The 23,379-nt window shown below is 52.5% G+C and overlaps 6 protein-coding genes across 6 annotated transcripts; 4 read left to right on the top strand and 2 right to left on the bottom strand.

The window, feature by feature from the left end:
* Positions 1-3,717: 3,717 nt before the first annotated feature.
* On the top strand, positions 3,718-5,013 carry CKM354_000006600 (uncharacterized protein; the record flags this gene model as incomplete). Its single annotated transcript, XM_044795148.1, has 2 exons — positions 3,718-3,841; positions 3,905-5,013. 2 exons carry the CDS (start codon positions 3,718-3,720, stop codon positions 5,011-5,013), a joined length of 1,233 nt encoding a protein of 410 aa, XP_044651083.1.
* A 408-nt stretch (positions 5,014-5,421) lies between these two features.
* CKM354_000006500 (uncharacterized protein) lies at positions 5,422-11,736 on the bottom strand (the record flags this gene model as incomplete). Its single annotated transcript, XM_044795147.1, has 4 exons — positions 5,422-6,320; positions 6,403-9,109; positions 9,165-11,282; positions 11,335-11,736. 4 exons carry the CDS (start codon positions 11,734-11,736, stop codon positions 5,422-5,424), a joined length of 6,126 nt encoding a protein of 2,041 aa, XP_044651082.1.
* An 880-nt stretch (positions 11,737-12,616) lies between these two features.
* On the top strand, positions 12,617-14,353 carry CKM354_000006400 (uncharacterized protein; the record flags this gene model as incomplete). Its single annotated transcript, XM_044795146.1, has 4 exons — positions 12,617-13,720; positions 13,786-13,795; positions 13,856-14,092; positions 14,151-14,353. The coding sequence occupies 4 exons, from the start codon at positions 12,617-12,619 to the stop codon at positions 14,351-14,353; spliced, it is 1,554 nt and encodes a 517-aa protein (XP_044651081.1).
* Positions 14,354-14,828: 475 nt separating this feature from the next.
* CKM354_000006300 (uncharacterized protein) lies at positions 14,829-18,105 on the top strand (the record flags this gene model as incomplete). The annotated part of the gene is made up of 2 exons (XM_044795145.1): positions 14,829-16,659; positions 16,712-18,105. 2 exons carry the CDS (start codon positions 14,829-14,831, stop codon positions 18,103-18,105), a joined length of 3,225 nt encoding a protein of 1,074 aa, XP_044651080.1.
* A 372-nt stretch (positions 18,106-18,477) lies between these two features.
* Positions 18,478-20,419, bottom strand: CKM354_000006200 (uncharacterized protein; the record flags this gene model as incomplete). Its single annotated transcript, XM_044795144.1, has 4 exons — positions 18,478-19,541; positions 19,601-19,660; positions 19,712-19,882; positions 19,957-20,419. The coding sequence occupies 4 exons, from the start codon at positions 20,417-20,419 to the stop codon at positions 18,478-18,480; spliced, it is 1,758 nt and encodes a 585-aa protein (XP_044651079.1).
* A 1,099-nt stretch (positions 20,420-21,518) lies between these two features.
* CKM354_000006100 (uncharacterized protein) lies at positions 21,519-23,309 on the top strand (the record flags this gene model as incomplete). Its single annotated transcript, XM_044795143.1, has 3 exons — positions 21,519-21,722; positions 21,778-22,239; positions 22,290-23,309. 3 exons carry the CDS (start codon positions 21,519-21,521, stop codon positions 23,307-23,309), a joined length of 1,686 nt encoding a protein of 561 aa, XP_044651078.1.
* Positions 23,310-23,379: the final 70 nt, after the last annotated feature.

Raw genomic sequence — 23,379 nt, 5'->3', positions numbered from 1 at the left:
CGTCTGCCTCGTTTGCGAAGCTAGGGATTAAGCCTCGCATGCAATTGAATGGTTGTCCGCGGATGCACGACGTTGCGGAAGGATCAGACCCCTCCCTGGATCTGCACCGTAGCCACAAAGGATCCCAATGTGGGGGTGTGAACCGTTCGGCCTCGTGTTCAGGGAAAAATCATCGTCAACTGGAAATTCCAATATTTCCATGTGTCAGGGCAAATGCCATAGTTACGCTGGTCGCGATGTCTGATAAAGCAGAGGAGTTTGTTGGCGGTCATCTCGCTTCTGTCTGCAAGCAGGAAACTGCCAAGCCCTCGGCGGTTCCGTACTCCATCTGCAGCTCGCCGGCAGAAGCTTCGCAGCGTGCACGAAATTCCCGCCTCCAAAGTGGCATCCCGACGAGACTCAGCCATCCAACAGTGCTACGTGTCCTCCCTGTGATTGCACCGCCGATGTGCTTTAGATCCTTCGCCTTTGCATGGATCCAATCATGTATAGATAACGATTAGAATCATGTCGGCCTTGCGGAAGGGACCGATATCTCCGGTGAAGGTGACACTTGAAGACGATGACGATGCTGCTCGTCTCAGGCCTCCCATACACATACTTTCTTCTTGGGCTAAGCTGTATCGGCTATATCGTCAAGGTTGAGGTCGCTAGCACAAATGTGAACAGATCTGCATCGACAATCGGGCCAGTCAACTACACAACGGGATGCACAAAAAAGTGTCTGCGAACAGACACCGAACGCTGGAGCGTGCGCTGCTGCTGTTCATCCCAGGAGATGCATTGCAAAGTACGCGAATTCTCAGAGTTTGATGATTGAACGCATCTTGCTCCTTCGTTCAGCCGCATATGTATCGATGGGACGATCTTCCCTTGCCTTGCCACAGCTTACTGTTGTGAACGCTCCAACGGCGTGCACGGTCACACTTCCGCCGGTAGGGTTGGCTGCGCAGCGGCTGCTGTGGCAGGTGTCTGCCGTTCAAGACCTCTTTCGTACGCCTATTGGGCGAGAAGCTGCTCCATCGCCAAGAGACTTTTTTCGAAGCGCTCCTTCGTAAGCGTTGGTCCGCAAGCTATGATACTTAGCAGAATGCAGTTTGTGGCCATCGTGGAGGGGTCGCTCTATTCACAGAATCAGGAGTGCGAAGTTCATGCAGCCATATTGCGTACTAGTCGGCAAAGCTGAACCCGTGGTTGCCCAGCGCCCAGCAGTGGACATGAGCCTAACAGATTCAAGACATCCTGCCAACTTTAGCGAAGCTTAGCAGGTGCGAATTTGAAGAGCTGCACGACTCATGCAAAGCAGTGGAGCACGATGAACCAAGTAGGCATCCGGTGTACGCAGCTGCTCCATCCGCTCTAGCTTCGCCAGTCCGCACGACGATTCCGGCCTTGGTTCCAGACAACTTTTTGCATGTGTCGGGTGTAATGGACCGATTAGTGTGTCCTGCATACCTGTCTCCAAGGCTTTGTCATATTATGAGCAAAAAGCACTACTATGCTGCTGTCAATTGAATTCCCACGTGCGTCGCTTCTATGGAAATGAGCATAGGCTGAGAGGCTGTTTCGTTTGGACGCTCCGACTCGTCTGTTGATCGATCCCGAGATTGACTGCTCCGTGTGCCTCCAGAGCAACAAGGTTGGGGTGATTGACATTACATTAAGATAGCCGAGAACATGGTGTGACCACCACTTGAATCTGCTGCAACTTGTAGCGTGATATACGCAAGTAGCAATGCGTGCGACATTTGTGCTCCAATTCAACTTCGGGGTACTGGGATTGATATTTTCTCTTTCCAGAAATTGACTACTGTACGGTCATGCATGCCACACTAGCGCTTATGCTAGTTCGACATTTCTGTGCTCCCTGCGTCTGTATGCAATAAGTCGATCAGGCACGTGCTGGCCTTAACATCCTGCAGGAACCAGATGGCACGGCTGGGAACTGAGGCTGATAGGTGTTCATGCAAGGTGATAAATAGGTGGTATATGAAGTCGACGTATACATAGTTGGGAGCAAAGCCAACTTGACTACGGAGTGTCTCATGTAAACTAGTGAGGGTTCACACGGCTTGCACCGGCTGACGCTCGGATCTCCGATTGCACTACCATACACCCCAATCGATCAGTAGAGTACACTCTGAAAGAAGCAAAGACCATTACGTGGAGTGCAGTAAACTCACATTCGACGAACTCAAGCGATGGACGAGACGTACGAGCCCGAAAATGATAGGGCTGCACGGAGGCGATTGCAGAACCGTATCGCACAGCGCAATCATCGTAAGCTGCAGCAATGGACTTGGCTATTGACTTCAAATTCGTCTTACTCTTGCATAGGTAAACGCAAGGCGATGAATGCCCAACAGCGAGACACGAATCCACTCTCACCTTGCAGACAGCAAGGAGAAACTGAGAAGCTATGGCAGCAAGATATTACAAGTCAAAGTCAACAAATGTCTGATATTGCATTTGACTTTCAGCAAGACGGTTCAGCGCCATCAGACTCAACAGATAATGGGCCGCAACTGACAAATTCTGATGCACTATCTCAAAATTATCTCGAAATTTTTGATGGCCTGATGCAAGAGCCAAATGAGTCGGTATGGCAGTCAAAGCCGGAAGATATTCGGGCTCCGGAGGTGGGAACGACCCATTGCGTGCCTCTCAGAGCATCGAACACTCGACAAGAGCGTAAAGGCCCTGCGAATGGCACAATAGAACACTTCAATCGTGCAGGCCAAGGACGCTTGGACACCGCGCATGACCCACATCATCCTTTCATGTTGTCGTCGAGCAGAAATTCGTCCAACAGATCGTCACCATCGACTATGCCAGGGTTCTCCGGGCATGTAACGGGCAGCGGCGATTCATCATCTGACACCTCCGGTGAATCTTTTGCTATCGTCGCCACTAGGCGATCTGAGCGAGGTATGAACACCGTAACAGCACATGGTCGTAAAGGGCTACGACCATCAGGTTCTTTTGCACGTACGTCACATCATTCTGCCCCCGAGACTACGAACATGAGGCCACCAAGCGAAAGACGACTGGATGCATTGGCGAGAAGTGACACAAGAGACGACGATCATGGCCAGACATGTCTACACATTGCAGCGAAAAAGGGTTCAACCTCCTTGGTGCGCTATCTATTGAAGAATGGCAGCATCCCAGATACGGTAGATGGAGCAGGAATGACACCTCTTCACCATGCTATAAGAGGTCGCCACAAAGGGGCTATTTGTGCACTGCTGCAAGGTAATGCTGATATCGAAGTCGCCGATAACAGTGGTCGAACAGCGTTACATGTTGCTGTGGAAGAAGAGCAGGATGATATCGTCGTGTTGTTGATCAACGAGGGCGTTGATCCGCAGGCACCTGTGTTGAGAAAGCGCTGAGAACTATCATGAGACATGGGTAACAGAACAGAGATAGATAAAATATCAGGAGTCCATCCAGTCAGAGACTCAGTGACATTGTGCAAACCATAACATGCATTATTTGCTTAACATCTATCTGACATGTGATGACAGTCATCGACGCATGTCAGCATCCAGACGAGCGTAGCTGGAAGCGAGACAATCGAACTAGCCGGATAGGGCTTTCGTCGCAGCAGCAAGGAGATTGCTTTGCAATGAACGCACCAGTATTATCGTACTGCATTTTGGAGACAAATTTCGGTCCACAAGGCTTCAATTTGCGTATCAATCACTAGAGACTATGCATCTAGAACATCCGGAGAAGTCTTTTCTTGGTCATCGTACCAACACCCTGGAAGTGCTTCAATCTTTGCAGGGAAAGATCTCGTGGGGCCAAGCGGGAGCCGCAAGGAACGACTTCAGAAGTAAGATCCCATTGGTTCAGGTATGAAGCACGTCTCAACACGTTTAACGATGTCCCTCAACAGGCGATGTGGTCACAAGGCCCAGTCTACGCATGCTAGCCGCCATAGCAGAAACACCCATTGGCGACGATGTCTTCCGAGAAGATCGAACAACTAGCAATTTCGAATCTCACGTCGCAAACATCACAGGCCGCCAAGCAGGAATGTTCGTGGTGACGGGGACAATGGCGAACCAGCTCTGTCTGCACGCACTTGTCACTACACGACCGTGTGGAATTCTCACCGATGTGGAATCGCACAGCATCAATTTCGAAGGAGGCGGGCCATCGATCTTGAGCGGAGGTATGGTACAGGCTGTGCGGCCGTCGAACGGGCTATACCTCCGCGTACAGGACCTAGAGAGACATGCTATCGTTAATAATTCTGATGTGCATAAGTGTCCCACTGGTATTGTATCGCTCGAGAATACTGCTGGTGGAATCATACTACCGCTGCGCGAACTACGGCTTATCTCGTCCTGGGCGAGAAGACACGGCGTGAAAACGCATTTAGATGGAGCCCGACTATTCGAAGCAGTTGCAGCTGGAGCTGGCTCGCTGAAGGACTATTGCGAATTGGTCGATCTGGTCTGCCTTGACTTTAGCAAGAACCTCGGGGCGCCAATGGGAGCCATGGTTCTTGGTGATCTCGACTTGATTCGCTCGATGAGGAGAACGAGAAAAGCTATTGGTGGGGGCATGAGACAAGGCGCAGTAATCACCGCTGCGGCGCAAGAAGCATTGTTTGAGAATTTTGGGCGCGGGCCTGATATCGAGGTTGCCACACTCAGCGATGTCCATATAGTTGCCAGACTGATTGGCGAGCAATGGGTGCAAAGAGGAGGAAGATTGCTCAAGCCAGTAGAGACAAACATCGTCTGGATGAATGTGCACGATTTAGGAATGGACAAGCAGATGTTGGCTGAGCGTGGGAAAGACTTTGGGGTCGTGCTTGACAGCTACAGGATCGTCTGCCATCACCAAATTGATGCTCGAGCAGTCGCGGATCTGCTTAATCTATTTGACGACTTGTTCGGAATTAGGACGAACAGCAATATGAGCGTAAAGGGACCATTTCTGGCATCTTCACACGAAGTGCCTGGGGGGCTGAGCTTTTGGGATGATGTACTGTAGCAATAGAGTTCATGGTGTGACCGGTAGCATTGGAATGCGTCTGAGCGTTGTGTACCTGGTGGACAATAGATTGGTCGATGTTCAAAACCTTCCTCATTGTTTCATGCGTGCTCTGGTACCCAAAAGGTTCGCTTCGATAAATTCCTCCGCCAACTTCAAATGCCTGCACTAAGATTCTGACGAGAGACGATCAATTGGATGCGCAATATCCCGTCTTCTACATCCCCTCTCGCGTCTACAATCCATTACAGTAGAAGAATGATTCAATGTTGTGTTGTCTTCAGCGGTATATAACATCAATCGTTCAGACATCATTAGGTTGGTCTTCGTAGTTGAAAAGCATAATGTATGACTGCAGACGCCTGTTTTTGACCCAGTCTAGTTCTATGCAACTCGAAGCGTGGGAAGCTAGACGTGCTTGCGAAGGAACTGAAACCCATCAATGACAGCACTTGTATAGCTTTCTTTCTTCCTCCTGTACATGTCAAATAAGTGCGGTGCACCTTCAAGAAGAGCCAACCTCGTCGATACTCCTGCATCTATCATCGCATCGTAGGTCCTTTGTGTTTGCTGCCAGGGAACATGATCGTCGTTGGTACCGTGGATGAGGAACGTAGGTACTGTGTAATTGCCCCTTCGGACCTGTGCCATTGGGCTGATCGCATGAATTTGATCTAGCGTTGGTTGTGGCGAGTCCTCAGGCAGCCGATCCTTGGACATGCCATTAATGAGGACTGGCAGCGCTTCTCCATGCCAATTCATCCTCAGAACGATGCGGGAGCGTGCATCGTCAACAGACATCCAGCCTCCCAAAGCACGTTTCGCTGGATCCGGGTTATAGCCAACTATGGGTCTCTCAGACAAGCCTTCGCGAATGTCATATGGATCCAGTGAAATCGCATGTTGGCCGAATGGATGATTTGGTCGATGCCAAAAGGAATCCTCGTAGTCTGTCGCACAGTAAAACGCAAGAATGGCTTGTGGAGGAGCGATATTTATCTGTCTGGCGGTCCAGCCAAGCGAAAGAGCCACTTGCCCTCCGGAAGACCAGCCTACAGCCACCACGCGGCTGCCGTCCGCTGAAACGTCTGGATAATTTGCGAACTTCAGCGTAGGCAGAACACGCCTCGCCCACACCAGTGCATGGCAGGCATCTTGCATCGGTCCGTCTTTCAGCGTCACTTCGGGACACAGCCTGTAGTCAATACTGACTGGTAGGAACCCTGCATCAAGGAGTATCTCAGTCTGGTCGTCGCGTATGTCGCTGCGAGTGGACATTACATGAGCTCCGCCATGTATCATCAAAGCTACAGATTGTATGTCAGTATTGTTTGATGGTATTGCACCCAGTATCGGCTTACAGGTACAGCAGGATTGGTGGTTACCGACCAACAGGTAAAGGGCTTCCAGCATTGCGCAAGTTGCTCGAAAGGTATACATCCGCCTCTAGTTGAAGTCCATCCTTTTCACGATAGACAAATGTCTCTTTGCTGATCTCCTCGGAGGATATTGATGTGTGCGACGAATCCGAGCCTGCAGATGACAATGGGACTGGTGCCGCATATCCAGATGCTGAAGAGCTCACTGATGGGGCGTACGAAGCTCTTCGCTGCGGCGCTGATGGTTGTATTGCGCCAGCAATGTTATCCGCGAGATCCTCGACACTTGAGATCGAGGCGAATGTCTGATGTGTCATGCTGAAAGCAAATTGCTTCTTGATCTCCGAGAACAACTCAGTGGCTAAGAGTGAGTCAACACCTAGGTCTTCTAGGGCGGAATTTGATGCAATTCGATTTAGTGGAATCTCCAGAATCTCTTGCAGCATTTCTCGAACTTTGACCAGGATTCCGGCTGACGGAGCTGAGATTGGGCCTTCATTGACAGTAGCAGATGTCGTTTGAGCTTCTCGGAAAGGGCTGATAGTAGCATCGGAGATTGTCTTTGGCACGAGAGGCGCGCGAGGTGCAATGGACTGGGCTGCAGCGGATTTTACTGCGACTGTACGCTCCACGGCATCCTCCCTGCTCTCGGTCGGTGCAGTGTTCTCCACCCTGTTCAGGCTGTTCAGCCTCCCAAGAACCTTCGACAGCGACTTCACCGAGACTTTTTGGAATTCGATAGCCTTGACTGCAAAGACGATGTTGCCAGACCGACGCTCAAAGCCAAAGATATCGCAGGTCAATCGCTTCGGCTCGGGGATATCATATTTGCCATAAGCGACCCATTCATGACCAGACTCTCGTGCTTGAAGTGCGAACTCTTCAGTGAACTCAATGTCACCGATCCAATTGCATACCCACATCTCATCGCCTTCTCCGAGAGCAAAGCAATTCGCCAAGACACCCGACACTTGAGTGAAGCTGTCCATGAGCACCGGGTCACAGACTCCCAGGCCCATGTTTGCAGCTCGAGCTTTGGGCAGAGTAATGTACGCAACGGCTTCTTTGCCCAGGTTGTAGATACTCTGGATACCGCGATAGTAGTCAAAGTAGGTGACGGCCGGTCGAAAGGCACGATACACTGTAGATCCTTTGTAGCCAATTGCGTCGGCGGAGCGTTCGATGTCATGGCATCTTGAGAGGATCAAAGATTGCAGAGACTGGAGCGGCCTTATCACACTCTTGTGGGAAGACTGAGACAGAAGCGCAATAGAGCCGTTCGCGTGTGTCGTGCTCGCTTTCGTGACACCATCAGCTTCGGTTGTCTCGCTGTACAAGGTGAAGGACCATGACAAGCTCTCATTATCCGCACGTAGCTTCAGGAACACTCTGCCACTTGGTTTTAACGTGAGCGGTGAGCACATCTCCAAACCAGACAGACGAGGTGAAAGAGCAGTGTCAATTCCCTGTAGGAGACGAACTGCTCCTAAGACGAATTCCGTATACATTGATGCGGGGCAAAGGCATTGATCTACTACTTCGTGCCCTTTGGTTCCAAGCTGATAGAGCTCATGGCGTGGGTTAATCTCGAATTCGAAGACACTCCGACCATTCTCCGGAGCGAGACTGCCAGCTGGATCTAAGCACACGATGAAGTCGTCTTTTCCAATGCATTTCGGAGGCGGAACGCTTTTCCAAACTGGACTGTTTGGTAGGTACTCAAGCCAGTGACGCGTTTTTGCAAATTGGTAAGGAGGGAGGTTGATAAGTCGATAGTCCTCGATATGGCTGGAGTGAAAAGGCCAGAACTGGACTTTGACGCCGGCCTCCCAAAGTCGACCTGCCGCATTACAGAGATTCAGTTGGGCATTGGCATCGTAGCGCAGATTGGTGGCAATGTACTTGTGAGACTCTTTCCTCAAAGCTGCTCTCTTGATCATTAGCACGACGGGCGATCCAGAACCAGCCTCGAGCCAGGTAATGCCGCGATCTCCGGCCTGAGATTCAAGTCTGTTGACGGCGTCCATGAAGAATACAGGTGCAATCGTATGTTGTGCGATCTTGATTGGCGTGATGGCGGTGTTCCATCTGTCGTTGTCCGAGTCGACGCAAGCCTCAATCTCCACGCTGGGAGTATGGATTTGAAACTTCTCAGCGACATTCAACAGCTCACTCGACACGGGCTCCATGATGCGTGAGTGGTATGCGTGGCTATTCTCCAGGCGTTTGGTTCGCAACCCACGAGCAGTGGCTGCGCCTTGGATTTCCGAAACTGCATCGTCTGTTCCTGCCACAACGAAACTCTGTGGCCCGTTGTAGCATGCAACTTGCGCTCCTCGATCTTCAGAATTGTGCTTGCTTGCACTCATAACACTGTCCAATTCCGCTCGAGGTCCTTCTACTACGAGCATCGAACCGTTCTTGGGCGGACTACAATGTCGGATGAGCAGTCGAGAACGCTCAACGACGAGCTTGATGCCGCTCTCGAGGTCGAGCGCGCCCGCGACACAGAGCGCCGTCAATTGACCAAAGCTGTGACCAATGAGCTTATCAGGTCTAAGTCCAGCATCGATCCATGATTTGGCGCATGAATATTGTATGGCGAAGAGGATGCAATGCAAGGTAAGCAGGTCGTCAACAGGACCTGTATCAAAGATATCTGGGAAAATCACGCGGGCTCGGCCCAGCTCGCGTTTGCAGACTTCTTCGCAATGTGCCTGTGTGAAGCATGAATTAGTTTCGTCAAAACTCGATGTATGGTGGAGCACTGACCAAATGTTTCTGCAAGAGAAGAGAACTGTCATACAAGTCCTTGGAGATGTGAGCAATCCTCCCATCCTGCCCGCCGAAGCACAATACGAGCATTCGTTTCTTGTTCAAGTAGCTGTCACCGCTTTCCAAGGCTTTCGTTATTAGTTGATCCGATAGATCCTGGATTGATGAGCTCGTGAAGCACACCCCGTGCTCGAAATCCCGGTTCTGCTTCACAGCCAAGTTATAAGCAACATCGCGGAGCTGAAGAGAGCTATCGCTGGAAATTTGCTTCCTCAATTGCTCGCAATACGCTCGAACGCTCTCCGTGGTCTTGCCTGAAACGTAGATGGGGAAGTGAGTCCAATTCTTAGGCTGATGCATCGAGCGAAACGGTTCTCGAACCACAAGAGCTGCATTGTTTCCAGAGGCACCATAATTGTTGATCAAAGCCGTGCGTGCAACTCTACTTTGCCACTGCATCCGTTTTACTGGAATGTCGACATGATCCGCGCCAAGAGGCTCGATCTTTGGGTTAAGCTTTCTGAAATTAGCCTGTCCAGGGATGATCCGTTTCTGTATCATGAGTACCGTCTTCAGCAACGATGCTGCTCCGGACGAAGCTTCGGTATGGCCGATATTGTCTTTGATCGAGCCGACGTAGACTCTGTCCACTCGATCTGTGCTTCCAAAGGTGTCCCGGATGCTCTTGAACTCGATGGGATCGCCAACCTGTGTACCTGTGCCGTGTGCCTCAACATACGTGACATCGCTGGGGGATGTGTTGGCCATAGACAATGCCTTCTCGTAGAGAGCCAGTTGCGACTTTCCATCAGGTACCACAATAGCGGAGCGGTTGTCCCCCCGATTGACGGATGATCCAGTGATGATGCCAAGTATGGGATCTCCTTTCGCAACGGCATCTTTGTACCTTCTGAGGACAACGTAGCCTGCGCCCTCCCCACGACAGTATCCATCAGCACTTTCGTCGAACGCTTTCGATTTGCCGGTCGGGCTCAGAAATCCAGCACCAATCAGATTCTGAGTCATGCGTGAGCTCGTCATGGCACAAACGCCTCCGGCCAAAGCCGCAGAACAGTCTCCCGTCTGCAATGCTCGACACGCAGTATGAATAGCCACAGCGGCAGCCGAGCATGCAGTGTCGGTCGTGATGGATGGGCCAGACCAGCCGAAAAAGTGGCTGATTCGTCCTGCGATGAAAGACCTCAAGGAACCCGTCAAAGAGAAGGCATTGATAGGATGCGAAGCGATATTACAGTCATAATCGTCATTCGCGACGCCAACATAACACCCAATGTCTTTGTCGAAAGCATCAGCACGAAGGCCGCAATACCCTGCAGACTCCATAGCCTCGTACGCCACAGCCAGTGACATGCGCTGCTGAGGATCCATAGACTTGGCTTCCCGACCAGAAATGCCAAAGAATTGATGATCGAACTTGTCCGGCTCTCGGACATAGCCTCCATAGTACGGGCCTTTGGGATCGCGCTCGAGACGCTCAGGGTCAAATCTTTCTTTTGGAAATTCTTGAACGACACACTTTGCTTCTCGGATGATCTCCCAGAGTTCTTCAACTGAGTCGGCCTCGGGATATCTACATGACATGCCAATGATGGCGATGGCGTTTTCAGGTATGTCCTCATGGTCATCTCTGGAGTTTATGGAGGATTCTGTGGAAACTTGGGTTGGGATGGGAGAGGGCCTCGGTTCAGATGACTGTGGCATTGCCACCTTTTCGCCTACCATGATAGGAATTTTCCCTGTGTGGGTCTTCAGCCAAGAATCAAAGACAAGGTCCCATCGAGATTGCGTTGTGAGGATCGATTGAAGAGCAATAGTATGTAGCTTCCCGGAGACGAGAGGGCGACCGTCCGCGTTGGAGAGCAGCGTACTGTTCAACGCATCAGTGGTTGGAAGCTGAAATCGCTCATCTTGTTCAAAGAGTCTCGAGAGCTCTTGCAGGCCAAGCTGATGCTCTGCGCAATGCCAACGTCCTCGGGGGAAGAGTGGGAGATATGAGATCTTGGAGCTTGCAAGCTCTGTCAAGAATGCGGCTGTCTCATGTTCCCTCACAGTTATGGTCGCCGTATTGCAGCCAGTGCGACAGGATATGTAAGCCTGCTGTAGTTAGCTTCTTTCTATTCATCGCACTATATGGCTGTAGCCTCACCCCACTATGTAATTCGAGAATTTGATCGAGTCTATGCCATTGTTGATCTGATCTTAATCGCACTGCAACAGCGCAAGATATCCTGTGCTGTATGGCGTCGAGGTCAATCCACGCACCGATGCACATTGCCAATCGGATGGCTTTCGTCGCAAATTCTTTAAAGTGCCGCTCGTTAGTTGCGAGTGAAATGCAAGCCGCGGTGAGAAAGCCAGTGCATAATCCTTGGACGTCGGATATCCCAGAGACGGCGGCATTTGTGTCTTCGGAGCTGTGAGTGAGGTTGACGAACTCGATGACTTGTAGCACAACAGTCATAGTCGTCATGATGATATTGTTGGTAGTCGTGGGTTGCAGGCTCAAAAGGATATCGGGATCCCTTTCACCAGACAGAACTGAAACCATGTCCTCGAGCTGAGACCTGCCAGACAAGTGTTCCAAGCTTGGACATGTCTCCAGAACAATTCTCCATAATTCAGGCAGCCCAGAGATCGCAGATTTGAGAATTCGAATGTGTCGTTGCTCCGCAAGTCGTCCTCCGCCTTCACGAACATTTGTCGTGTGATGTTTCCTTGCGGGCCGAATAGTAATGGTTGGGCAGTGGCAATTTGCCCGCTACGAAGTCGTCCATCATCCATCTGCGCAGCGACAGGTTTGCAAGCCATAGCGAAAGTATGTTCCCAAAGTACGAGCTTGCCGGATCAGCCAGTATCGCGACTGCAGGTATGCAGAAGAATTGGGTGCGAACAGTACAGCTTAGGCATCACGTGTCGACAACGTGCTCCATGTTGCTTCCGTAAATGGCTAGTCCGGTCTCGTTGATCGCACTTGTGCAGTACAATTTGAGCCAAAGTGGGGCTGTCAGCTCCTGCTGACAGTGAAAGTCAGCAAGCTAATTTGTGTTACCTACAGCGCCGCGAAGCTGACGAATGAACAGGCTCTACGGATGTTTACTGCATCTACGGTGCGATGCAGGAGCAAGCATGGTGCACTGCTTTGGAGTCTAGTCTGCCGTGGATCGAGATTGGAATGTTTTGCGATTCGCAGTCAGCAGACTTATCAGCTCAGCTGATGGGTTGCAAAATGATCTGATAACGACGTTAGCAATTGCAAGGATTCAATTCTCACGTGTGTTCCCAAAATCATAATACCGCGCAGGGGGTGGGGTGAATGATTGCACCTTCCACGTATCCGTGGACGTAGGACGCCGAGGGTGCCAAGGAAAATCGCACACATCTGCCAACAGCACGAAAGGAAGATGTTGCTCGAAAATCTTTCCACAATCATGCATTGGAGCATCGAGCTTAGTCTCCTGCTTCTGCTGGTGGCCGTTGTCGTGCGAGCGTACCAACAGCAGCTCGCACGAACAAAACCATGGCCTGGATTCCCGCTGATCGCATTGGACGGCTTGGATCCCGCGACAAGCTGGACAAAACATTCCGCTGAGACATTGGCGCTTGGCCGTAAGCTCACCAACAATGGATTTTACCAGATCATGACGGGAAACGGCCCGAAGATCATCGTTCCAAATCGATTCCTGGAAGAAATTCGAGCCAGCAAAGAGATCGATGCCAAGAAAGGCCTCGATGCGCAGAAAGCGTTCTCCACGGAGCACTTTTGGATATATTCTGGTATGATTGGCTTTCGAGCAATGCGTCTCTATCCAGGGCCGATTCGGCATGTAGTAACCGGGAAGATATCGGCTGCCATGTTCGGAATGACGAAAGAGATGGCTGTAGAGACTGTCGAGGTAATCAAAGCATCGATGCCTTGGAGAAAAGAAGGAGCGCAGGAATGGCGTCCCGTGGCCATGCAGCCAGTGTGCGAGGAGATTGTTGCTCGGCTTTCCACTTTGCTCTTTTTGGGCCAGGAAGCCTGTCGAAACAGAGCCTGGATCGATATCGTGCGCAGCTACACATCCAATGCGTTCAGAGCGTCTGGAAGGCTTCGCGCATGTCCGCCGCTTTTGCGAACACTCGCTCATCGCTTTTGGTTCGCGGAAAGTAAAATCGTGCGCGCACAGTGTGCGGACGCCGAGGCGACGATCCGGCCACTGATCAAAGAACGTCAGCGCTTAATTGATGCTGGGGAGTACGAGACATCGAAAGTCGGCGACTCGCTGGGATGGTTATTGCAGTCGAGTCAGCGTTATGGCCAGGAAATTGATGCAGTCGGTGCTCAAATGCTCCTCACGTTGGGAGCTGTGCACAACACAACAGAGACCATGCACGCTGCAGTCCTCGATCTGTGCAAACATCCTCATGTTGTCCAGCCACTGAGAGAAGAACTGGTAAAGGTCTTGGGAGAGGAGAAGACCTGGAGCAAAAACGTCTTTGCGAAACTGACGCTAATGGACAGCTTTCTCAAGGAGTCGCAGCGAATGATGCCGGTAAGTTCAAGCGTAGATGGGCGATTTCCGACAGGCTATGCTGATTCAATGCCTCGAAACTCCAGAATAATATAGGTAAGATCACTAATCGCGATATCAGTCTGATGAAATACCGGCGCTGATTTGAAAGCGCAGTTCCCCTCCGCCGCATGGCAACGCGAAATGTTGAGCTTTCAGACGGCACAATCTTACCCAAGGGGGCATTCGTGACGTTCGCCGGGCAGAATATGGACCCAGCCATCTTTCGGGATTCACATGTTTTCGACGAGCATCGCTTCCTGCGTCTTCGCGGAGCACATAATGATGGCAATCAGTATACTGGTCTCTCGACGACGATCATCCAATTCGGCTACGGCTCGTGGGCTTGTCCAGGTATGGACGTATCAAGGACTTTCGATTGACAATTGAGGCTGATCGGTGATGTTTCCAGGCCGATTCCTCGCGGAGACAGAGCTCAAGCTGGCGCTTGCATTCTTTCTGATGGAATTTGACGTTGAGTTGGATCCAAATACCAAGGAGTACATTCACCACTCGGCGGGCGCAAATTTGTCGGACAAGCTCGCCACCATCCGCGTTCGTCGGCGAGACAGGAGGGAAATGGATCTGACGGCATTGGCTAACAGTGAAGACTGATTTTGGGCATTCGAAAGTGTGTACATATGATAGCGATGCACTTGGTGTGAGGGAAATTCGGGGAGCAGCATTTCGCATCGGCGTCATTGGCATGCAATCTCCGTTCCAGTCTTGGCGGGACATTTAGTTCAATCATCACGTCCATCGCGAGCACTCTTCAAGAGACGTCGCAAGCCTCAGCTGCACTCTTCAAATGTTGAAAGTGTCCCCACATCCTCATCCTCAGCCAGTGTAGACTGCTAGTGATGGAATCCGAAGCAACTTTTGATTACCGTGATGACGCCGCTCAGCATGACCTACTTGTCAGCAACCGTCCCACGGCGGCTGCGTTCAGAATTCGTGGCGGATTGTGCTGTCTGCAGGGGCACGCAGCAGGCCAAGGACCCTCAGGAATCTAAACGTTCGGCCAGATATATCCTGCTGGAATGAGTCGAGACTACTAACAGCGCAGTTGTTCAACATACCGGCGGGCAAGATGGACTACACCACTCGCATCCTCTCTCAGCCACCAGCGGACATCCACAAGCCCGTCATCGTCGACGCAGATGCATCTAATCAACACATCACCTGGGCCGAATATGCCTCTGCCGTCAAACGAATCGGTGTATTCTTGCAGCAGCTCGGTCTCTCCGATCAAGATGGGCTGGGACTCCTCGCTCGCAACGATATCTGGTACTACGTTCTCGCCGATGGCGCCATTGGGGCGGGCGCCACGTTCGCGGGCATCCCGCCGGCAGATACCAAAGACAAGCTCGTCACGTATCTGCGTGTGGCGCAGATCAGATGGTTGTTCGTGGCGCCTGAATTCTCCCAGATTGCTGAAGACGCCGCGACAGATGCGTCACTGGCGGAATTGAAAGTCATCATTTTCGATCCTCCGGGCGCGACGCAGGCACATGGCTCGAAGTTGGCGTTCAGCTCTTTCCTCGATGCTGATGATTCTTTATGGACGAACCGGAATGCGTCTTCGAACAGCAGAAAACGCATCGCGTTGCGTATGTTCACCAGCGGCACGACGGGCAATGTGAAAGCTGTAGAGCTCAGTCATGCTGCACTGGTGGCGAGAATTGATGCTCGTGATTTTGTGCCGTCACCAGCAGATACTTCGCAACTGCAGTACATCAATCTTTCGTCTGCGGGTGGACAGATGATCTGCCAGCGTGCTTTCGCGGGCTATCTGCCGGCATATGTTTCCAATTACGGTGACGAAGTGAGCATCATGGACAGGATTCAAAGGTGGAAGATATCAGTTGTGCAAATGCCGCCGAGAACGATGGAGCTCATCACGATGACTGTGCGAGCTGGCAAGCGATCGGCAGACTGTCTGAACTCGCTCAGCACCATCATCGTAGGCGGAGCCAGCTCACGGCCTGAGGGCGTCGCAGAATTCGCCTCCATTCTCCCCAAACACACATGTCTCAGATCGGGCTATGGCTCTACCGAATATGGCATTGTGGCCATGACCCCCGCGAGTCTGGACAAGCAATGGAGACCCGGTCCAGGATACGTCGGGTTCCTGCCACCAGGCACCGAGCTGCAAATCATCGATCACGAAACCCTCCAAGCCCTGCCCTCTCATCAGGAAGGCGAGATCTGCGTCCGCGGCGAGACACTATTCAGCGGATATTGCAACAACCCCTCCGCTACGCAGGAAATCCTCCTCGACGACGACAATGGTGGCGCGACGTGGTTCCGAACCGGAGATCGCGGGTATCTGGATCCCAAGAACCAACAGTTGGCGCTGACTGGTCGTTTCAACGAAATGTTCACTGCGGGGCTTGCACGTATCGTTCCTGCGGAAATCGAAGCAGAGCTCATGAAACACGTCGCAATTGACGACGCTGCCGTCGCAGCGGTACGGGCGCGCGATGTAGAAGGCGACAACGAGTGTATCGCGTATGTGGTCCGAAAAGCAGAGTGTCAACCTTCCGCTTCGGATGTCTTTAGGTTCATTGAGAGCAGGCTGGGAGCGGCGAAAGCGCCGACGGGAGGTGTGATTTTCTGTGAGTCGATTCCTCGGAATGGAATGAAGAAGGTGATGAGACATCAGTTGAAGGGGTTGGAAGCCCTGGCTGGGTCCCAAAGGTATCTGGAGGGGTCGGCGCCTGGTTCGAGGCGCGATAGTGGGACTACTAAAGGTGTCGAGGGCTCGACGAACGACTTGGAAGGCGTTGCTAGTGAGCCTGCGAGGAAAGTCCAGGAATGCAACACGACAGTCAAAGTGCCACAGACCAGCAGTGCAGAGGCAGTGTCCGGCACGCAGACTGCTAATGGCACAAATGACTTAAAAGCGAAGCGCTGGGACCGTACGTGATCTTCGAAGACGAATCTCTTTCTCTGCTGATGTAGTATACATAGATCGTCTCACTCGAGAAGCCATTCATCGGAAAGGAAACTCCATGATTTCGTCTGCCAAATGCCTCGACGAGCTCGAGCTCATTTCTCTCGGAGGCGGATTGCCCTCGACAGAATACTTTCCCATCCATGCAGTTGAACTTCACGTGCCTTTTGCCTCTGCCCGTCCCTCCCGTCATGTGCATGAGCGAAGATCCGCGGCACTACCGATCGGCAAGCAGGACGTCGCTCAAGGCAGATCGCAGGTCGACATTTCGACAGCACTGCAGTACGGACAAGCGAATGGCATCCCGCAGCTGCTTCAATATGTGACTGAGCACACCAAACTCGTACACAAGCCTCAGTACCAGGACTGGGGCTGCATCATGACGAATGGCAACACTGCAGCGTTTGACATGTTGCTCCGCATGTTTTCGCGTCCAGGTGACTGGATGTTGTCGGAGGAGTACACATTTGTGGCGGCTGTCGAAACGGCAGCTCCACTCGGAGTGAAGACGTCGGCGGTAGAGATGGACGGGGAGGGAATGCGTGCAGAGGATCTCGACGAGGTGCTGAGCACGTGGGACTACGCTCGTGGGCCCAAGCCGTTCTTGGTGTACACCGTTCCCACCGGGCACAATCCAACGGGCGTCACTCAAACTGCGCAGCGGCGAAGACAAATCTACCGGATGGCACAAAAGCACGATCTGCTCATTGTGGAGGACGAGCCGTACTACTTTCTGCAGATGCAGGAGCCGCACGAGAAGCCGCTAACGCATCGGGAAGAGTTCCTGCAGTCTCTCGTGCCGTCATACTTGTCCATGGACACTGACGGGCGGGTGGTGCGCATGGATTCTTTCTCCAAAGTCGTGGCTCCCGGCATGCGCGCAGGGTGGGTGACGGCGCCGAAGCAGATCGTCGAACGATTTCGCCGGCACGCGGAGCTGTCCACGCAGGGACCGTCGGGCATGAGCCAACTCGTGCTCTACTCTTTGCTGCAGTCGCACTGGGGCCATGAAGGCTTCCTCGACTGGATGATGCACCTGCGCGTGGAGTACAGTGCACGTCGCGATGCCCTACTGGCCGCCTGTCAGCGACACTTGCCCGACGGGCTCGTTACGTGGAATGTACCGCGAGCCGGCATGTTCCTCTGGCTGCGCATCCATCACGCAGCGTGGAAGAGCGCGTCGAATGGGCAGAGCCAGGGCACCGCAGAAGAATTGGAGGAGCGGATGGCAGAGGCGGTATTGCGGCACAAGACGCACCTGCTGCAGGGGTCGTGGTTTCGGCCGGACCGCAGGCAGAAATTGACGGGCGTCTACTTTCGGGCGACATTCGCGGCAGCGCCGTTTGATAGAATCGACGAGGGCATCCGCAGGTTGGGGGCGGCGGTGAGAGAAGTGTTTCAGCTCCCTTGAGCAGGACTCGGCATAGACCTCTGCTCAATATTGACTATGTCTAGGGCAACCTTAATACGAAGCTTTCGGAAGTAACTGGCAGAGAAGGTTAGGGACCTCGAGTTGTCTCGGTTCCGATAAGTATAGGCAAATGTCCAGACACTTACTAATTAAACGATATGAGCTACAGTTGCAGGAAGGCCTCCTCTGCGGGCGTCCCTACTAAATGCTGCTAAATAATGCTGCAGCCGACTGAAATAAGGTACACAGCAGTGCTTCTATAATCGTCCTTAGAGCAAGAGAAATAACAATAACGACATGTTTCGATTCTGCTTTCTGAGGTCTTTCATATAACACTAGACTGTCAGTGGGGCGTATGAATTTCCCTTCTCTTTACGATGTTCCAACCTCCTTCTCACGTTTGATCATGTTATCCACGCCCGTCTTCGTCTCGGTATGCTCCTTGCTCATGTGGCCCTGCTTGATAAAGACACTAGCCAACATCGTCAAGCCTGCAAGACACGTATAAAAGATGAAAATGTTGCGAATACTGTACGCATACGCGGCTTCCACGGCGTCTCGCTGTGCAGGCTCCGTCAATGTCTTGACTTGCTCAACATTCGCTGCAGCCTTATCGCTGGAAAACTGATCGAGCAGATCCCCCGTGATGCCTGCCCGCGCGAGCTCATCCTGCCGCGTCCCCATGCTGTTTTGGAAAATCACCCCGCCGACGACAACGGACACGGACGTCGCGAGCGCGCGGAGGAATCCCAGCGATGCGGTCGCGGACGCCACGTCGGCTTGCGGGATGGTGCTGTGGATGGCGAGCATGGGCGTTTGAAACAGAAGCGCCGTGCCGGTTCCTGCGATTATTTGGAATCCGATGACTTGGGCGATGGGCGTGTGGGTCCAGAAGTAGATGTACAGTCCTGTGCCCAGCGTCATAAGGCTGACGCCTAGCCAGATAATCTCGCGATAGCGGCCGGTGCGGTGGATTACGATGCCGGCTGCGACGTCGGCGGCGGCGGCGGTGCAGGTTAGCGGGAGGAGGAGGATTCCGCTGCGGAGTGGGGAGGCTTCTTTGACGGATTGGAAGTAGAGTGGGAGGTAGTATTCGGCGCCGATGTTCACCATACTGTGGCCGATTGCGAGGAGGATTACTGCGTTGTTGGAGAGGAGCTTAAAGGTGTCGAGTGGCATTAGAGGGTATTTGGCTCGCTTTTCGCTGTAGAGGAATAGGCCGATCATGACGGCTCCAATGACTAATAGACAGATGACTGTTGCGCTGTTCCATGGGAAGACGGAACCGCCGAAGTTGAGGCCTAGTAGGAGGAGGATAGAAACTCCGAGGAAGGAGAACATGCCGAACCAGTCGATTGCTGCGAGGCCGTCGCGGAGTTTGGTACGTGGATTGTGGACGTCGAGGAAGAGGAGAAGGAGGGCGAGCGAGAGGCCGCCTTGTTCGGGTCATGTTAGTTTACGAAGGTCTTTAAAGGGAAGCCGCGTAGAGACATACAAACTGGAAGATTAATCCAGAAACACCACCGCCAGCTGACCAGTTCGGAGAAGGCACCACCTAAATCGAATCAGCCAGAATCGCGTGCGGGTGTCAATGAGTTCGAAATACCGATCAGTGGACCAGCAGAACCAGCCAGAGCCCAAATACCGCCCATGAGTCCAAAGTACAAAGCTCGCTCCCGCAGACTAAAGATATCACTAATCGTAATCGCAGTCAACTGGAAGAGACCTCCTCCCGCCACACCTTGCAGCGCACGAGCAGCAATCAACATCCGCATATCTGTATAACAGAAAAGACAAAATGTTAGCGACCTGCACCTTGCAACATTCCATCCTTAGGGAGAAAAGACCCACTGATAGCTAACGCAGCAATCAAACTCGCCACAGCGAACAAAACCACACTCCCTAACAATGCCGGCTTCCGCCCCCAAATATCACTCCCCTTCGTCCATAGCAGTCCCGCAACTGCGGTGGCGAGCAGATACGCGCCGCCAAGCCATGTATAGCCTGAAGCAGAGCGGAGAGAGGACGTAATAGTCGGGATAGCGGTGGCGATGATGGTCTGGTCGAGGGCGGCGATGAAGAGTACCAGATAGAGAGCGAGAACGATGGACCAGACTTGGAGTTTGGAGCGGTGTTTGAGCTCTTCGGTTTCGAGGGCCTCTGGATTGGAATTGGAGGGACGCTGGGAAGTCTCGTCTTCGCGGGAAGACGGTCTGGTGGTCTCGATAGGTTCGACGACGACGGCACCAGCGCTGGAAACGGTTTTGATGGTGCTTTCTGCTGTGGGAACGTCTCCTTCCTGTCGTTCGGCCATGATTCACGACGTGGCCGGTCTGGGCACCGTTCGATACGGCAAGGGACAAACCGCAGCAAACAAAAATTTGCCCTGCGAACGGCAGTGGGGAAGGTAGTCGTCGGCGCCTGCTGGATCCTGGAACCGTGAGCTGAAAGGAGCTGAGCTGAGGTGCGGGAAGGATTCGAGGTGCGGAAAGGATTCGAGATGCGGCTGGCAGGATTCGCCCACACTCGATTCCGGGTTCGGATGACACGGTCACATTCGATTAAGCCGTGCTGCGGCCAATCGCTGGCAATTAGTCACGGGCTGGCGCGTATGCAGGGGCGATCACTATATGTATGCGTGTGGCACGGCAGGCTTCACTGCAACAGGAAGCTCGAAAGGCGCTTTGCTGGGATGGCTTTGTTTGGACGTGGGTTCGCTTAAGAGTGGGACCGTGTGGTTGTAACGCTATCAATATTTACGGAAGCCATAATGAATGCTGGTCAAATTCTGGGCAGATGATAAATTCATCCCTCATTGCGACCTCGGGATTTGGACTATTCAGCGAGCCATCATCCACTGTAGTGGTGGATGACTACCAGTCACCGATTGTCACCATCAAGATGGGCTGGCTTGGGTTGTGGCTTGGTGTGGTCATCAAAATGTTCAGTGCATGACTACAAGTACAGCCTGCACGTGGGGGAGCACTCTTGCATACAGACCGACTGGACTTGATTTCTCTTGAAGCTTCAATGGACCCCTGCCGAATTCTTTCAACCCATGCTCGATTGAGTGATTTCATTGTTTAGTGGGATGTCAGCAATTCCACATGTCAGCGCTGACGGTCAGCGGCGAAACTATACAGGCAACCACCACTGTCAGCACATCAGTGTCAGCATTTTATGTTTGCATAAGCCTCAAGGGTATCAAACTGTGGCTTCTGTCAGCACATTGTGACGATGTTGTGGCTGAAGCGCGTGCTAGTCACGTTGGTCGTGCTTGCCGCGGAAGTAAAGGTAAGGCAATGGCTATCACAGTTTGGTGAAACTAGGCCGTACTCAGTATCAGTGAGTTGTCTCCACCGCTGTATCGAACTGACTTTCCCTGGAGCCCTATCGTACCTTCGTTCAGAATCATGTCTGGTGACATTGGGAGAAGCATCTGTGTGATCGGCGCTGGCGGTCTTGGTCTCGTCGCTGCCAAGAATCTCCTCGAGCAAGGCTTCGATGTTACTGTCTTCGAACAAGCCAATTATGTCGGTGGCCTCTGGCATGCGACGACAGACCCTAACCAGACATCTGTCCTGCCTGAGAGCAGAGCGGTCTTGACGAAGCATTCCGTGGGTGTTGATCAAAGGATTATGCTTGCTATTCCCACTAACGAGAACTCTGCAGTGCGCGTATACGGATTTTCCGATGGGTGAGGATGTCGACAGATTTCCGACAGCTGCGCAGATGAATGCGTACCTCGAATCATACTGTGATCATTTCAATTTGAGACTGCATATTTGTTTGAACACTAGGGTGACCAAGGTGATCCGAGACGAAAGCAACAAGAAATGGCGTCTGGAGTTGCAGAAGGGTGGGCAGTCCAACAACCAAAGAGGTACTGGAGAGTTTGACCGGCTCGTGTTCGCGACTGGAATCCATTGTAAGCTCAATTGGCCTGATTTGAAAGGACGTGAGTATTTCGCGGGCGATATTCTTCACGGCCTGCGAATGAAAGAGCCATCTCGATACAGAGGCAAGAGAGTTCTCGTCATTGGCCTCGCCCTCACGGGAGCCGACTGTGCGCGCCATCTTGCAAGAGAAGGGGTAGCCAAGGTGTCCTGCAGCCACCGTAGACAAGTTCTGCTGGTGAGTACTACCGCTGACCGCTGGTAAGATGATGCTAACTCGTTTCCCAGATTCCACGAGTGGTCAATGGAAAATCATTGGCGCAGCCAATGCGTGGGAAGTTGCAGCACAGCCGCATTGAGACTCTGGCGCCTGCAGTCGGGAGGATGCTTACGAGAAGACGACTGAGAGGACTGCAGGATACTTCGTATCCAGAGATCAAAGATACCCCAATCTTGGACCGAAATGCGCGTCAAGACGTTCACATCGACTCCCGAATTCCGGTGTACGCGGAACACTTGATTCCGCTCCTCAAGAATGGGCAGATGGAATCAGTGGTAGGCGTGGCTGAAATTGTCGGTCCGCGTTCGGTGAAGCTCGTCGATGGCACCATTCTGGAAGATATCGACGCCATCATTTGCGCGACAGGCGCGAGGACAGATGCTTCTGCGTTGCTTCCGACAGACTGCGATCCTGCAAATGCCGATTTGGCGCCAGAAAGATTCTCCATGATCCCAAAGGCATCGAGGAAAGATCATCCGGTGCTCAATTTGTATCAGAACTGGCTGTCGCTACAGCACCCGCACTCACTCGCTATTCTTGGCTACGCGGTCCGACTGCAGGGCTCTCTACCCTTGGCGGATGTCGTGTCGATGGCCATGGCCCAGCTATGGAGTGGCGGATACCCAATGCCATCGCAATCGGAGATGGAGCGTAACGTGGATGCCCATTTCCGGCACGTGGCAAATCTCTTGAAGCATGGCGACGTGATGTTTCCAGGTCGCGTACCGGGCCTCGAGTGGGAAATGTGGCACGATAAAGTCGCAGGCGCAGGCATATATGACCATCTCGGCAGTTGGTGGAAGTGGCAATCCTGGAGTCTGTGGTATCATGATCCGCAGCTGTACAAATTGCTTATGGACGGCAATCCGTCGCCGCATCTATTTCGACTCTTTGACACGGGCCGGGGCCGGGGAAGGAAGTGCTGGCTTGATGCGCGGTGGGCTATTGAGGAGGCCCATAACGCCGAGGAGCGCGAGATACAGCGTTGGCAGGTCCGGACACCAGAGAAGTCAGAGTATCTTGATTAGAAGACTGCTGGTCGCGATAGATGATAGATTTGACGCTTGCATTCGGAATTCTAGGAGTTGGCACGGATGA

Source organism: Cercospora kikuchii (assembly GCF_019650295.1).
Source record: "Cercospora kikuchii DNA, contig_00001, whole genome shotgun sequence".
Lineage (NCBI taxonomy): Eukaryota > Fungi > Ascomycota > Dothideomycetes > Mycosphaerellales > Mycosphaerellaceae > Cercospora > Cercospora kikuchii.
This window is presented reverse-complemented; position numbering and strand designations above follow the sequence as displayed.